The sequence below is a fragment of the Lupinus angustifolius genome, chromosome LG10 (assembly GCF_001865875.1).
Source record: "Lupinus angustifolius cultivar Tanjil chromosome LG10, LupAngTanjil_v1.0, whole genome shotgun sequence".
Lineage (NCBI taxonomy): Eukaryota > Viridiplantae > Streptophyta > Magnoliopsida > Fabales > Fabaceae > Lupinus > Lupinus angustifolius.
Genome location: NC_032018.1, coordinates 2340865 through 2354272, shown reverse-complemented (window position 1 = coordinate 2354272; position 13408 = coordinate 2340865). Strand labels below are relative to the sequence as shown.

The following is a 13408-nucleotide window of genomic DNA, read 5'->3' as shown; positions in this document are numbered from 1 at the left end:
TTATTAATAGTTGATCATGAGAATAAAGCAATAAATAATAATGAAAAATCAGAATCAGGAACTAGAAAATAATAAATAAAAATATTTAAGCCATTCCATCAAAAGTAGCCTTTTGTTATATTGGTAGGTCTATGTTATGTAGTGTTGATTTAACCATGAAGTTGAAAAGTAAGAAAAAGCATAGGAACTTGAAAGTGTATTAAGGAAGGTGGCAATTTAACAAGAATACAATACAAAGGTAAAGAAATATTAAAATAAAATAAAACAACAGACAACTGCTGAATTCTCACATGCTTATTGTCTACCACAATTCCCAGTTAAGGATTGAAATGTAGAAGATGGAGATGAAAATTGAAAACAACATGAATGCATTACTAGTATCCAAAAAAACAAAGGGTGTTGAAATGTTGAATGATCCAGGTCTACATGTCCTGCTCAATGAGGTAATCTCCCAACCTCTCAACTACCATGTTGCATTGTCCAGGAGTCACAGGTTCTTCATACATGCCAAAAACTAGAGCCTGCCCGGTTTTCTTTATGGTGATGCCTCCAGATCCCTACAACCACAGAATATATATCACTTTCCTTAAGACTAAGCAAACACAACAATGCAAACTATCTAGCTAGATGTCAGGAATTCTAAAAAATAACATTAGATTTGTGTAACAGAAACTTAACTCAATGTGAGGAACTTCAAGGTAAATCATTACACACAGATGTACACAAAGACACAGCAGCTAATGGTTATTCAGATAGTATTGGCATTGAGTCCTTAAGAACAGAGAAATTGTCATATTTTGAAATAAAAAAGTGTCCTATTCTGTTCTACCTTCTTTACTTGTGCAAGGTAGGAGAGGAAACTTTCACTTTTCTTAATGGTCTTTGACTCTAGTTGGTATAACTACATAAAGTTTATATTTTCGCTTCACAAAAATTCTAGGAGCTTTGAGGAGAAGTAAACGGAAAAGTGAATCACCAACTTTCATGAGATCACATAAAGGACAACCAGCAGAATGCAATAATTAGATCAACAACCATGACCATGTTTCACAGTGCACTAAACCAATGAACTACAATATTCATAAAGTTACCCCTAGAAGAAATGCTTTAGGAAAAATGCATATATAAATAATTAAAAACATTGATCAGCTTTACATCAACTAAGAACAACAAATTCGGTATACGGTATATAAGGTTAATGAGCAAATCTAGTAATTGAGTATGAGAAATTACCTTCTTGCCACGGATGACAGCTCCCGGCTCTCCTTGAATTACCATGTATTTGGTTCCTCCAAGGTGCAAGCCAGTCGGAGCAAGGTGACCGGGCTCGTCAAAATCTTTCATGATATCAATGATCTCCTGAGACTTAAACTGAAAACAATTCCATAAAATAAATCATATTAATAACAACTTTGAATCTTCATAGTCACATTAAAGCATTTACATAATTCTCAAACAAAACAACCATATATAGCATTCTTGTTTAAATCGATCCATAGATAGATAAAACATGTATGGAAATAAACTTTGAGGTCCAAATAAGTACCTAAATGGCTTCAAATCATTAAAATTAATATGATATGAAACTGTGATACATGATATAAAATGAAATATAAGATTAAACAGAAGAATGAAAGTGCATTGTGGAAAGTGATACCTGAGGGAAGGAAGAGCTTTGGGCCCAAACGGAGCCATCATGGCCAAGAATGGCAGAGGCAGAGAGGTGGTGCCCTGTGCCATCAATATCACACATCAAATGTTCATCCACATATGTTTGCCAAGACATTTTGTTTTTGCTTCTTTCTTGAATGGATCTGATCTGGTTCTCACTCCTTTTGTGGGCATGAAATTGAAATGTTTGTTGTTATAAATACAAGGAAGGAAATGATGAATAATGGAATGGCCTTGTTTCATGATAACCATTCATTTTGCTATATTCAATTCCTACCATTCAACTTCCCCTTGTTTTTAGGAATTTATTCCATTATTTCCCATCCTCAAATTTATTAAGGCTTATACCACCACCTTCCATTTCATTCTTCCACTTTTATATTCATATCTTCTCTTATACAATACATTATAGTCTATACTCTATACTCTATAGTCATCTACTGTTTTAGGATAATTGATGTATAACATATTAAAACCATCGATATTTTGAATCTTCATTTGATTGATTGTGCACAAAATAGTCATATGCATAGCCTCAACCAAAGGATAGTGTCCCAAAATGTCCACGTCATTCTCTACCCAGTTCCATTTTTATTCAATCCCTTTACTCTTTTCCTTTCTTTCACTTATTAGATTCCAACTTCCCACTTTATATAATATATTCTAATATATGAAGTGCAAAAGTCCACTCACCTCACAACCTAACCTGCTACGTATATTCCTCATTTCTCCACTTACCCTCCAAGATTATCAATAAGCAAATGTGCTACATAATTTATAAAAATCAAAATTTAAACCTTATAAATTACTACAAAATTAATGACCAACTTACTTACAAAAAAATGTATATATATCTTAATGGTATCTTATGTAGCATGCTATATTATTTTCTAGTTCATATTTTATTTTTTGGTGCACATATTAATACCAGAACAATAATACTACAAAACGTATAAATCATTAATCCAAATTTGTATATATACTCTTATCTTATATAGGCTCCTAATTTATTTAAACCTTAGACAAAAGATTGCAAAATAGACTACTAAATTAACCATGACAGAAATTAAGAAAAAACATAAGATTTAATTAAATTCCATAAATAGGATGGGATCAATTGTCACACCAGTATACATTAACATATGAATAAAAGAAAATTTTGAAAAACAAAAATAGCAAAAATGTGATCTTTGTCCCCATTAATGTGCTTAAATAACATACAACTTGGCAACAAATAAGTGGAAGAGAAGGCAAATCAATTGATAGCAAGACATATGTAGTTTCACAAGGAACGAGTAAAAGGGAAATAAGTTAGAAGAGATATTTAGAGGATCAAAAATATCTGCTTAACTCGTCCACGTTTGCACTCAAATTGCACTTTTTCCTGGAAAAAAAGAACGACAAAAAATATCTTACATATATGAATTATGAAATAAACAAAAAAATTTTGCCCTCAAACTGAGTTTTCTTCCATTTCATTTCGCCTATTTTACGTTTCTTCTCTTTCACCCTTGTTGACTTTGGATCCAAACTTCAAATCCAATCCTTAAATCATTTCAAAACACTGTTTTGATAATTCAGCAGTTTTGAATTGAGAGAAAAGCGGTTACGAAAATAATCAATTATTGGAAACACAAAATGGGAGAAGAAGCGAAGATAACTGACTACAGCCGCGACTCCGAGAGGGTCACGGAGTGGGAAATTGGCCTCCCCACCGACGGCGACATCACACCACTCTCTCAGCCGCTTATCCCGCCGGAACTCGCTTCCGCCTTCAGTATCTCGCCGGAGACTTACCGGACACTTCTCGAAGTCAATCGCGCCTCCAACGACACCATCTCTGCCATCCGAGGTGGCAGCGGAGGCTCCCAGGCCTTCTCCACGGTCGTTGAACCCGACGAAGAAGAAGAGGAAGAAGCTGATCGAGAAAACGGTTCGGGTACTGAATCTAGAAAACTACGTAGACTCGATTCCGCGGAGGATGCGGATTCGGTTATGCTAAACAACGACGATTCATCGGCCCGAGCGCTGAAACGGCCTCGTTTAGTGTGGACTCCGCAATTGCACAAACGATTCGTGGACGTTGTGGCGCACCTAGGGATACAAAACGCGGTTCCGAAGACGATTATGCAGTTGATGAACGTTGAGGGTTTGACACGCGAAAACGTAGCGAGTCACCTTCAGAAATATCGACTTTACCTGAAGAGAATGCAAGGGTTTTCAGACAATGTTCCTTCTTCTACGGATCAGCTTTTCGCTTCCACGCCGGTGCTTCAGAGCTTGCAAGATTCCAGTGCCGGTGGTTGTGGTGGTGGAAGTGCTGGTCGTTCTTCTCATGCTCAGATTCCGATGCCTTATCCGCAGCCGCCGCCGCCGCATATGATGGCGATGTTTGGAATGCCTCATCATGGATTCAATAACGGTGGATTTCAGCAAAGGGATTGGTCTTCGGGTTTTACTTATCCTCAGGCTCACACTCATGGTCTTACTCCTAGTGGTGATAAATGAATCGAGTTCTTCATTTTTTGTCTACTTCTTCTGTATCTTACTGAAGGTGAGTGTAATATTCATTAGCTCTAGTCTCTTGCTATTGCCTCATAATTTATTATTATTATTATTATTAAGAAGTGATAAATTTAATATATTAGAAATTAGAAATTCCAAAGTTATAATTTTAATATTAAAAGTCAAATTTTAATTACTTGCAATGGTTATGATTTGGCTTATCTTATCTTCTATATGAAAATATAAGTTAAATGATTGTCTAGAGAAGAAAGGGAAAACATGTTGAACTTAGTCTCTCTCTGCGTGTGGATATGAGTGAGATTGATTAATATGGATTGTACTTTAACAACAAATATTCATAGCTAATACTCTAAAGCAGCAAGAGGGTTTTGGTTGTTTTCTGTGTTCTTTTAGTACACTATGGTTTCAGTATCTCAATCCTTCCCAAAAATGATACACTCTGTTTTGTGATAAAATGCTACACTCTGTTTCAGTATCTCGATTCCTGACATGGCATGTTAATTATTTCAGAAGCAGGACGAGCAATGAGCATATTTCTTTATATTATCCTTGTGTAGAAAATCTTTAGGTGGTGGATAACGATCTCATCTTCTAGAAATTAGACCCGACTTGTTTTAGGGTGGGTTCAGTTTATGTTTTGAGTTGTCCCATCCCGGGTTGGTATAAAGAAATGCTTCTAAAACCTCTGCATTTTTCTTTAAAGTTAGTATAAGTAATGTTTGTTACTTAAATTAATTACTTTTTTGCATAAAATGATATTATATTCGCATTGATACAATTAATATATTGCAAAATGTACCTTAGTTTAAGTTTTCTACCTTGTAATTCTATGATTTAGCTACGCACGAGGTTCAAATTTGTATATCAAGTCATCCCATAAGTGAAATGATACTTGTGCACAATTTTGATAATCCAGACAAAGTTAATTGATGAGAGTTTGTTATCCCATGGCCTGATTGAGAATATGTGAGGAGTCTGTGAAAGGATCTTATTGTTATGAGAATATGAGATCAACAATAGCGGGGTTTGTCATTTTAATGCTGTCATTCACTGTTTCTTTGTGTTTCATGAGGTGAAATGATAACACTTCTGATTTAAAAAATTTATGATTTTTTATTATTTTTATTTCCTGCGACACTAAGCAAGGTATGATATCTGATTCCTTCATCATTCGGCCAGATTCTTCAACAGTGCTTGCTGCTAACCAATCATTTAATCGTGTTTTCTACGTTGTAAGGCTTAGGGTTTTTTAGTTGCAGAAAAAGTAACATGTATATGCTGCTGCTTGTTTTGTAGATCTGAACATTTAACTAGTGGTCATTCCTTGAACTCTTGGAACAACCTCAATGGATGGCCCTGGATTTCACATGAATGGATTTTAAGCAATAGTGTACGCAGAGTTTTATGGAGCAAAATTACAGTTTTAAATAGCAGTGTATATCATTTCAAGGGATTCACATACCTCTCGATATGCATATCTCACTCCTGTCACCTATTTGTGGCAAGAAAATTCTGCCATTTGGTCTACCTATAGATGACGTCTGACTCTAAAGTGAATCTCTTAACTGTTTCTCTGATTGAGTGTTATCTATTATATTTGTATTCCTGAACAAGTTAATCTCTTTTTCAGCATGAGTGCAAAATTGAGTAAGAGTCTGAACAACAGCAAACATACATTTCAGCCATGCTGTGCCATCATGTGTTTATATGTTAGTGCTCTTTGTCTAAGAATGATATTTGCAGTTTGTAAAAAAGAATTCTTTTCTTTCTCTTTTTGGGAAACTCTTACTTCTTCGATCCATGTCGTAATGTGAATACGGGTAGTTTAAGTTCGGACAATCTTTTCTAGCTCTGCATATTGAATATCCTGAAGGGAAATGATAAAAAGCAGCCCTTAGATTCAAAGCATGCAGATGAGAGTTGTTTAGTGGTTAGCCTAAAGGGGGTATGTGAAAGAACTTGTTGCTTTCTTTCAAAAGGACAAGGCAGGTTTCCTCATTCTTTCAGAGACCAAATTAAAGATGAGAGAGAGAGTGAACTTTATTAACAAACGGTGGAAATTTTTGGGTACTTTGTAAATTATAACGCTCGGTTGATTATTCCTGATATGTAGTAGGGATGATTTTGATGTGTTTGTACTGGATACTGAAGCTCAGGTAAGTTCCTGGTACTGTTCAACATATTGCTTTGAAAAGAAGTTTCATGTCTCTGCTTTGTGTGAATATGTTATTCAATCTGAGAGAATTTTCTCCCATGATGGCCCATGACTAAGTGCAATAGATTTTAACTGTATTTGGATGCAAGTGACTGAAGAGGTGAAAACCCTGTGACTAAAAAAGTGGAACACAAATTACATGATATCAACTTATCAAGGCTCTGGGTTGCCACTATACATGGAATAACAGACAAATGGATAGACAGAAGATATTTTACAGGATAAATAGATAGATATGTCCTGCATCACTGTCTTTGGTAGCTCCACCATAAAACAGAACAAGACAAAGCTCAGCGTTTGACATTGGTTTAACAGAGTATAACACTATTGACAATTATGCATATATCTCTATCCTCTGTTGAAAAAATGACAATTTCATTATCAGAATTCATAATTTTAGAGAAATAAAGGGTAATATGAAAAATAACAAGGAAGAAAAAGTAGGTTGCCTTAATGTCATTTAGTGTGTTTTGCATGAAGTTTCCAAATGCAAATTCGAGCCTTAACATATGATAGAAGCAACAACAGTAAAGGTGAAGCTGACAAGGGAAACAAAAGCATTGAGGATAACCTTGATGAAATAGAAGCCACTGTTAAAAAGGAATTAGGCTTATAGCACAAACAGTTGGATAAGCATCCATTAGGGAGGTAGAAACATCATTACCATACTAACAGGAGCATTGTCCATAAGGTTTGTAGGTTCCCAAATGGTCTAGAGCAAAAGCTAGAATTTATTGCCCCTCGTTGTGTGGATAAAGTATATATTCATAGCACAGCATAAGATCTGTTCCTCATAATATAAGCTATAATTTATAAGTTCATATTAAATGAAAAACCGAGTTCTACTATTATTAATATACTGTCAGATTAATGTGCAGATCATAATTATAAAATACAAAAATCAAAGAAAAAATAATACAAAAGAACAGTATTATAACCCCTAATAATATAAGGTTTCATTTGTTCTGCCAGACTAGGCAATGATCAATAACAGCAAAAAAAAACCAAATCCATTCAATAGCAGACCTCAAGATAAACCACCATCTTAATATTTTCACAGAAACCTATCCCAATTTTAAGGGTAGCTGACAATAAAATCACGTTTACTAGTCTTGTTGTACCAATTCTACATGTAGTTTTAAGCATTTACTAAACCCTCCTCTATCACCAACATTTGCTGCAAGAATTCTTCCGCAAACTAAGAACAAAAACTACTAAGCAATATATTGTGTGATCACTTTATTTTGGACCTCAAAACCTCTCTCCAAAACGGAAAAATAATGCGCCAGTTCCTGAGTTATGATCAATAGCATATTCGGCTCTGACTAAACCAAGCTTGAGACCAACACCATAAGAAGATCCTTGACCAAGTCGCCTATAGACTTCTGTTGGATTCCCTTTGAGACTCTTTGAACTCCCTAGATCATTGCCATGTTCTGCAAACCCATATACGTGTGTACCTTTGATAGGTATCCTTAACTCAGCTGCAAGCTGTAGAAAGAACAACAATTAGGATAGTCAATCCCAAAGTAGTGGATATCACATAGATTATAGGAATTTCAAATTGTGGCCCAGTGCACAAGCCTCACACTTGGTTGGATTTGGGCAAGGTTACTTGTACATGGTCTAACCCCTCCAGCTTATAAGGCAGCAACCTTAACATCGTGCCAAGGCTCACGCTCTTACTTAGATTAAGAATTTATTAAAACAAAATGTCCATAGAGAATCATAAAATGCATCCTGTCATTCTTACCTCAAGGATGCTTCTAGCAGCTCCAATCTCACCCATGTTGTAACCCCTGACAGAATAGGGTCCCCCGAGAGTAAAAGCATCATAACTTGGAAGATCACCTACACAACCACCATAATGGCCATGGAGGACAAGCACTGGTGGTGGTGATTTACTGGCACCTTCCTCAACTCTTGCCAATTGGAGAAATCTTGTCAAAGTTAGCTGGTGACGGTTAAAGAACGGGAACTGGCTGCCAATGCCAAGGCCTTGATCAACCTGCAGTTCGCATACATGAAAACTATACCAGCAGAAAATAAAGGCATAGCTTAGTTCAAGACTAGAAATTTAGAAAACAATAATATTTGTCTAAAAAGGTACTGCAAGTTGGACCTTGCTCTAAAGGTTTCACTGAATATTTGGTTTTGGACAAAGCATGATATCATCAATATAGGCAACACAATACACTGACATAAGGTTTAGTTGTGTTTAGAATGAATGCATCCAGCTGACTCTAGCTGTGGTATATACCTCCAATGATCTAACCTTAAATACCATCACAAGGATTGCGTTCAATTAACATCAAAAGATTAGCTACACTGTAAGAAATACTGACTACTGTAATGAATTCAATGATAACCCCTCCCCACTACTTTTATCTTTGCTGCTGGGTTTTTATATGCCCCTTCTGCAGTGATGCCAATGGCATTTAGGTAGAGTAAAATTTCAGTCTGTTCTGCCTCCTCATATTTCAGACTTGGAAGAAGGAGAAAACATCTCAGTCTTAGGAGGTGGTTAAGAGTGGAAAATAATTGGCTCTTCTGTCTACTTTGAGAGGGAGAAATGAGGCTAGAGGCAGTGCACCGTGGTTGCTGTCTGCTGATAGATCTATTGTGCTCAGAGCCAAGTGTGGGGTTGGTGGAGGGCATGTTGTACGCTCACAAGGCTGGGTTTGATATGGGATCATACCTGGGAGCTATCTAAATAGCTGCTGTGGGTTCAAAGTTGTTTGATTTGCATAGGCATAGAATCTTGAAGAGAAATTTGGAATCGGGTTTTAACATGAACCACTGTGATGGACTCAGAATCTGTTTTAAGGAGCACAAGAACATGGGTATTGAAAATATGGAAAAAAAAGTAATAAATCAAACATGTTTTCAAAAAAGATGAAAACTGGAAATGGAAATATTTTCAGGATTTGAAAATAGAGAATGGAAATTGAAAACATTTCCTGAAATAAAATTAACCCTTATTATTATCCAGTGGGCTCTATGTTTCCACAGCCATGAGTGTCAATCTGAGGTGTTTGGAAGGCCAAAGTAAAAAAATTGTGGAACCCAACTCATATTTAGACAGTAAACAACATATAATCTAAAAGTTATTGGCAATCATTTATACAAACTAAAACATACGCATAGAAATAACATGTTCTGCCCTGCCTAATGCACCTTGTGTCTTCTTCAGAACATCCTCCTTCCCCCATCTAAGTTAAGATTTGAACTCCAAAAAGATGTTGCTAAGAGCATGTTTCATTTTTTAATTTAAAAATAAATTTCAGGCTCACTATTTCTAAAACCAACAAAAATGATAAAGAAGGTATAATGCACCCATGTGGACAATTACAAATAAAAATGGGTGTACAATGAGATAAGCACCTGGAACACATTTCTTTCACCAACTACAGCTCCATTCACAAAACGTGTGTTATCACGAGTAATATTTGCCTGAAGAAATGCCACGCGATCAATGCCAGTGCCGCTGAGGGTGGTTGGAGGTCCATCAGCACTAATTCCTCCACTAGGTAATATTCTTTGACCATTTGTGCATATATGACTACTTTCATCACGAGTTGTGATCTCTTCCATCACTAGTCCATAAGTGAATTTACTCTGGCGTGTAAAATTCTGCTTTGCATAAAAGATATAAAAATAAGTTTAAAAACTACTACTAGCCAACTCAAGGCTTATGCCTCATATGGATTAATGTAATAGAACCAATTAAATTACCTCTGTAATATTAGCTTTAACGCCAGCACGATCAACCCATATTGGGGGAACTTCATCGAGCCCTGGGCCTCCGGTGAATACAGGACTCAGCTTCCGGTTATTGAAGCAGCTTACACGGAGGGTACGGTTGCTGGGGTCAGTTACACCATCCAGATATGGATGCACATACTCCAGCTTAAATGCAAGATCATCCTAGGGCAAAAAATAACGGACATTTTATGGCAGCAATGCAGACATTGATGAGATATAACTATTAGTATAATAAAATAAAGAAAACTCGATGGACAAGCTAAGGAATAGTACCTGAGGATTGAGGAAATTGCTAGTTGTTATGGAACCATTAACGGATCTATTCAGTCCATGCAGATTCCTATGTTCGAAAGTAACAGTTCCACCAGGCTGAATTGAAGCCTGCAAAATAAATGAAAAAATGCAATTGGATCAATTAACCAGACAAAATGACATGGTCGATGAAAAATGGATATTTATCTGAAGGAAATACCAAAGTGGGACGCCCTCCTCGCCCAGGAACAATACTCCACTCAGTACTAACTTCAGCTGTCTTCTGATCCAACTCTTTTAGCTTAATTTCAACAATTATGCCTCCCTCGTTCTTCTCATCAGGTCGTGGATTCACCTCAATATTCGAAAACAAAGCAAGGGAATTTATGTTTCTTAAAGCTTGTTTCCCGGCTTCAATGTTAAAAGTGTAACCTGGACGAAGCTGTTAATACAATACATATATACATCAATATGAGTAACATAAACAAACAAAAAAACAAATCCAAGGCCAAAAAACCAAACACAAATAATAATCACATAACACCCTGATATTTGAGTCAAGTAAATAACCATTCATATCAATCAGCTACCGCCACCTTCCTATACCAACATGTCATTTGCAGCCCTGCTTCAATGTTAACATAAACAAGGCAGGGTAGCTTAAATTTCTTAAAGCTTGTTTCCCTGCTTCAATTTGTTAGAAGTGTAACCTGGATGGAGCTGTTAGTCTAATACAAATTTCCATCAAACATGAGTTAACATAAACCAAAGAACAAATCCAAGACCAAAAAGGCCAAGCACAAGACATAACCAATCACAAAACACCCTGATATTTGAGACATGAAAATAATCATATAAAACAGCTACTGTCACGTGCATATACTAACACATCATCAGCACAGATAATAAACATTTTTAGCCTTCTAAAGACTTGGATATAAACATAAGTACCTGTCTAGGAAGCTCTCTCTTTACCACTGGAACTTGAGTGTTACCCTCAACAACATTACCAAGCTTGTCCTGGAACTGAATAACCAATTGAGTGATATCCCCTTCCACAACCTCACACACAACCTCCTTAGTGTTAAGATTCCCAAAATTAACCACCTGCGCACACGCGTACCCAGCATCATGGTACCATTTCTGCACCCTATCCCTTATCCTCTGCAACAACCTCGCGCTAACCGCGCCTTGTTCATTCAGCATCTGCATAATCTCACTGTGCACTGATTCGGGCAAATGGCAAGGCCTGGCCCTCTCAATTCTCTTCTTGTAATCCCTCTCCTGAGTCCTATAGTACTCGAGCATCTCCTTATCGGTCATATCGGAGTCCATCTCAACAGGCTTTGTTTGCTGCATCAAACCAACATTGATGCAGCGAAATGTATCAGCTTGTTGCCAAGTACTCTCAGTGAAGTTAATAGTAACACCAATTGTTCCATCAGCATTGGTTTTCCCTTCCAAATCAACCTTCTCGAACATTCCACAAGTAGCTAGAGTTTCTAGCTCCTTCTGAAGCTGCGCCTTGGTGTATACACCACCAGGCCGCAGCGAAACCATTTCGAAGAACGAATCCTCAGCACTAACCTTCGATCTTCGATTCCGATCGAAGAACATAATCTCTGTCAGTTTGTATTTCTTGAATCCGCTAAGCTTGTTAAGCTGAACCACAATGTTAGCAGGCAAGCCATGAGAATCCCAATCTTGAGATTGAGGTTCATCAGCAATAGCCGAAGCCGGCGCAAATAGTCTTGACCAGAATCCTCCATTTCCGCCATCACCACCTCCGAACCAACCTCCACTTCCTCCGCCGCCACCTCCGCCTCCAGTGGCGCCATTATTTCCGCCGCCGAGGTTGAAATCAGTGGGGAATTCACGGAGAGGGGTGGAATGGAAGAGGAGTGCAGCGGTGGAGGAGATAGCGATGGTTTTGGAGAGGGTTTTGAAGAAAGTGAGGTGAGGAGAGTGATGATGAGAATCGTTGGAAGAGAGACATTTGATGGAAGAGGGGCGCGTGGGACAACGCTGGCGAGTGAGAGTGGTGGATAGGGTTGCGGTGAGGTTGTTGGAGGCAGAGAAGGAAGAAGACATTGTGGAAAAGAGGAATAGAACAAAGATAAGAGCACACAACAAAATTCTTATTATATATCATTATTTTCTTATCCTTTTAATCAAATTTTAATTTTATAACCAAAAAAACTTCGGTATTTGTCTGAGATGGGGACTCATTTCCACATTCATCTACCTACTTTTTTTTTTGTTCCCCATATGGTACAAGAGAAAATTTTGTTCGAGAAAATTTTGTTCAAGAAAATCTTGTTCGAGCTGAAAACATCTACTAATATGTAAGAATAATTTTGTCAACAGTATATATCTTGTTTAAGGGAAATCAAACATATACTTGAACCAACACTCATTTAGTACATACTCTTTAATTTGAAATTACTTACGGCCAATGTATGTTACAATAGGTAGATGAAATGTGTTAATTTCAAACATAGAGAATGCAACCTAATACCTACATCATACTACTCCATTTGGCATCAAACAACATGGGATTAGGGATTTAGATTTTTTTTAATTTAATAAAATAAATTTTACTTCATTTAAACTTTTAATTCGGTGAAACCTATTTACTACTCTGTCTCTATGGTAGTGAATTAGGATGCAAGATTATCTCATATTTTTACCAATCAAACTTTTTAAAATATCAAAGTAGGTAGATGAAAAATGGGCTTACAGTAGTAGTCTTTAATTTGAAATTATTTACTCAAATATGGTCATGCTTCACGTTTGGAGATGCAAAATGGGCTTCTGCCAATGCAGGCAAGATTTGGCAGTATTAAAGAAATTGTAAATCAATGGTTAGATTGGTTTGTTATTTCCAGGATATGCTACTAGTGGCCATGATCTTAGACAATTATCTCATTTACTTAGGTTTATAATCTCTTATAAAATTAATATAAAGTGGTAAATGGT

General features: G+C 36.7%; 3 protein-coding genes and 1 long non-coding RNA gene across 6 annotated transcripts; 2 read left to right on the top strand and 2 right to left on the bottom strand.

The window, feature by feature from the left end:
- Nucleotides 185-1853, bottom strand: LOC109358439 (profilin-4-like). 2 transcript variants are annotated; one of them, XR_002108965.1, is made up of 4 exons: nt 1658-1853; nt 1234-1371; nt 371-557; nt 185-340 (listed from the first exon to the last, which is right to left on the bottom strand). XR_002108965.1 is itself a non-coding variant. In XM_019602655.1 (4 exons), exons 1-3 carry the CDS (start codon nt 1784-1786, stop codon nt 423-425), a joined length of 402 nt encoding a protein of 133 aa, XP_019458200.1. In that variant the 5' UTR covers nt 1787-1853; the 3' UTR covers nt 186-340; nt 374-422. The 2 variants fall into 2 exon arrangements, 1 of the variants encoding a protein (XP_019458200.1); XM_019602655.1 differs by having other exon boundaries at nt 186-340; nt 374-557.
- On the top strand, nt 3124-6394 carry LOC109358871 (transcription factor LUX-like). 2 transcript variants are annotated; one of them, XM_019603350.1, is made up of 2 exons: nt 3124-4225; nt 5494-6394. In XM_019603350.1, the coding sequence occupies exon 1, from the start codon at nt 3310-3312 to the stop codon at nt 4177-4179; it is 870 nt and encodes a 289-aa protein (XP_019458895.1). In that variant the 5' UTR covers nt 3124-3309; the 3' UTR covers nt 4180-4225; nt 5494-6394. The 2 variants fall into 2 exon arrangements, with proteins under 2 accessions (XP_019458895.1, XP_019458894.1); XM_019603349.1 differs by having other exon boundaries at nt 4755-6394.
- Nucleotides 7280-12546, bottom strand: LOC109358529 (protein TOC75-3, chloroplastic-like). Its single transcript, XM_019602819.1, has 7 exons — nt 11381-12546; nt 10650-10871; nt 10451-10558; nt 10148-10339; nt 9797-10045; nt 8166-8420; nt 7280-7903 (listed from the first exon to the last, which is right to left on the bottom strand). The coding sequence occupies exons 1-7, from the start codon at nt 12518-12520 to the stop codon at nt 7664-7666; spliced, it is 2406 nt and encodes an 801-aa protein (XP_019458364.1). The 5' UTR covers nt 12521-12546; the 3' UTR covers nt 7280-7663.
- Nucleotides 8410-9255, top strand: LOC109358531. The gene is made up of 2 exons (XR_002108977.1): nt 8410-8508; nt 8859-9255. It is a non-coding gene; the product is annotated as an uncharacterized LOC109358531 (long non-coding RNA).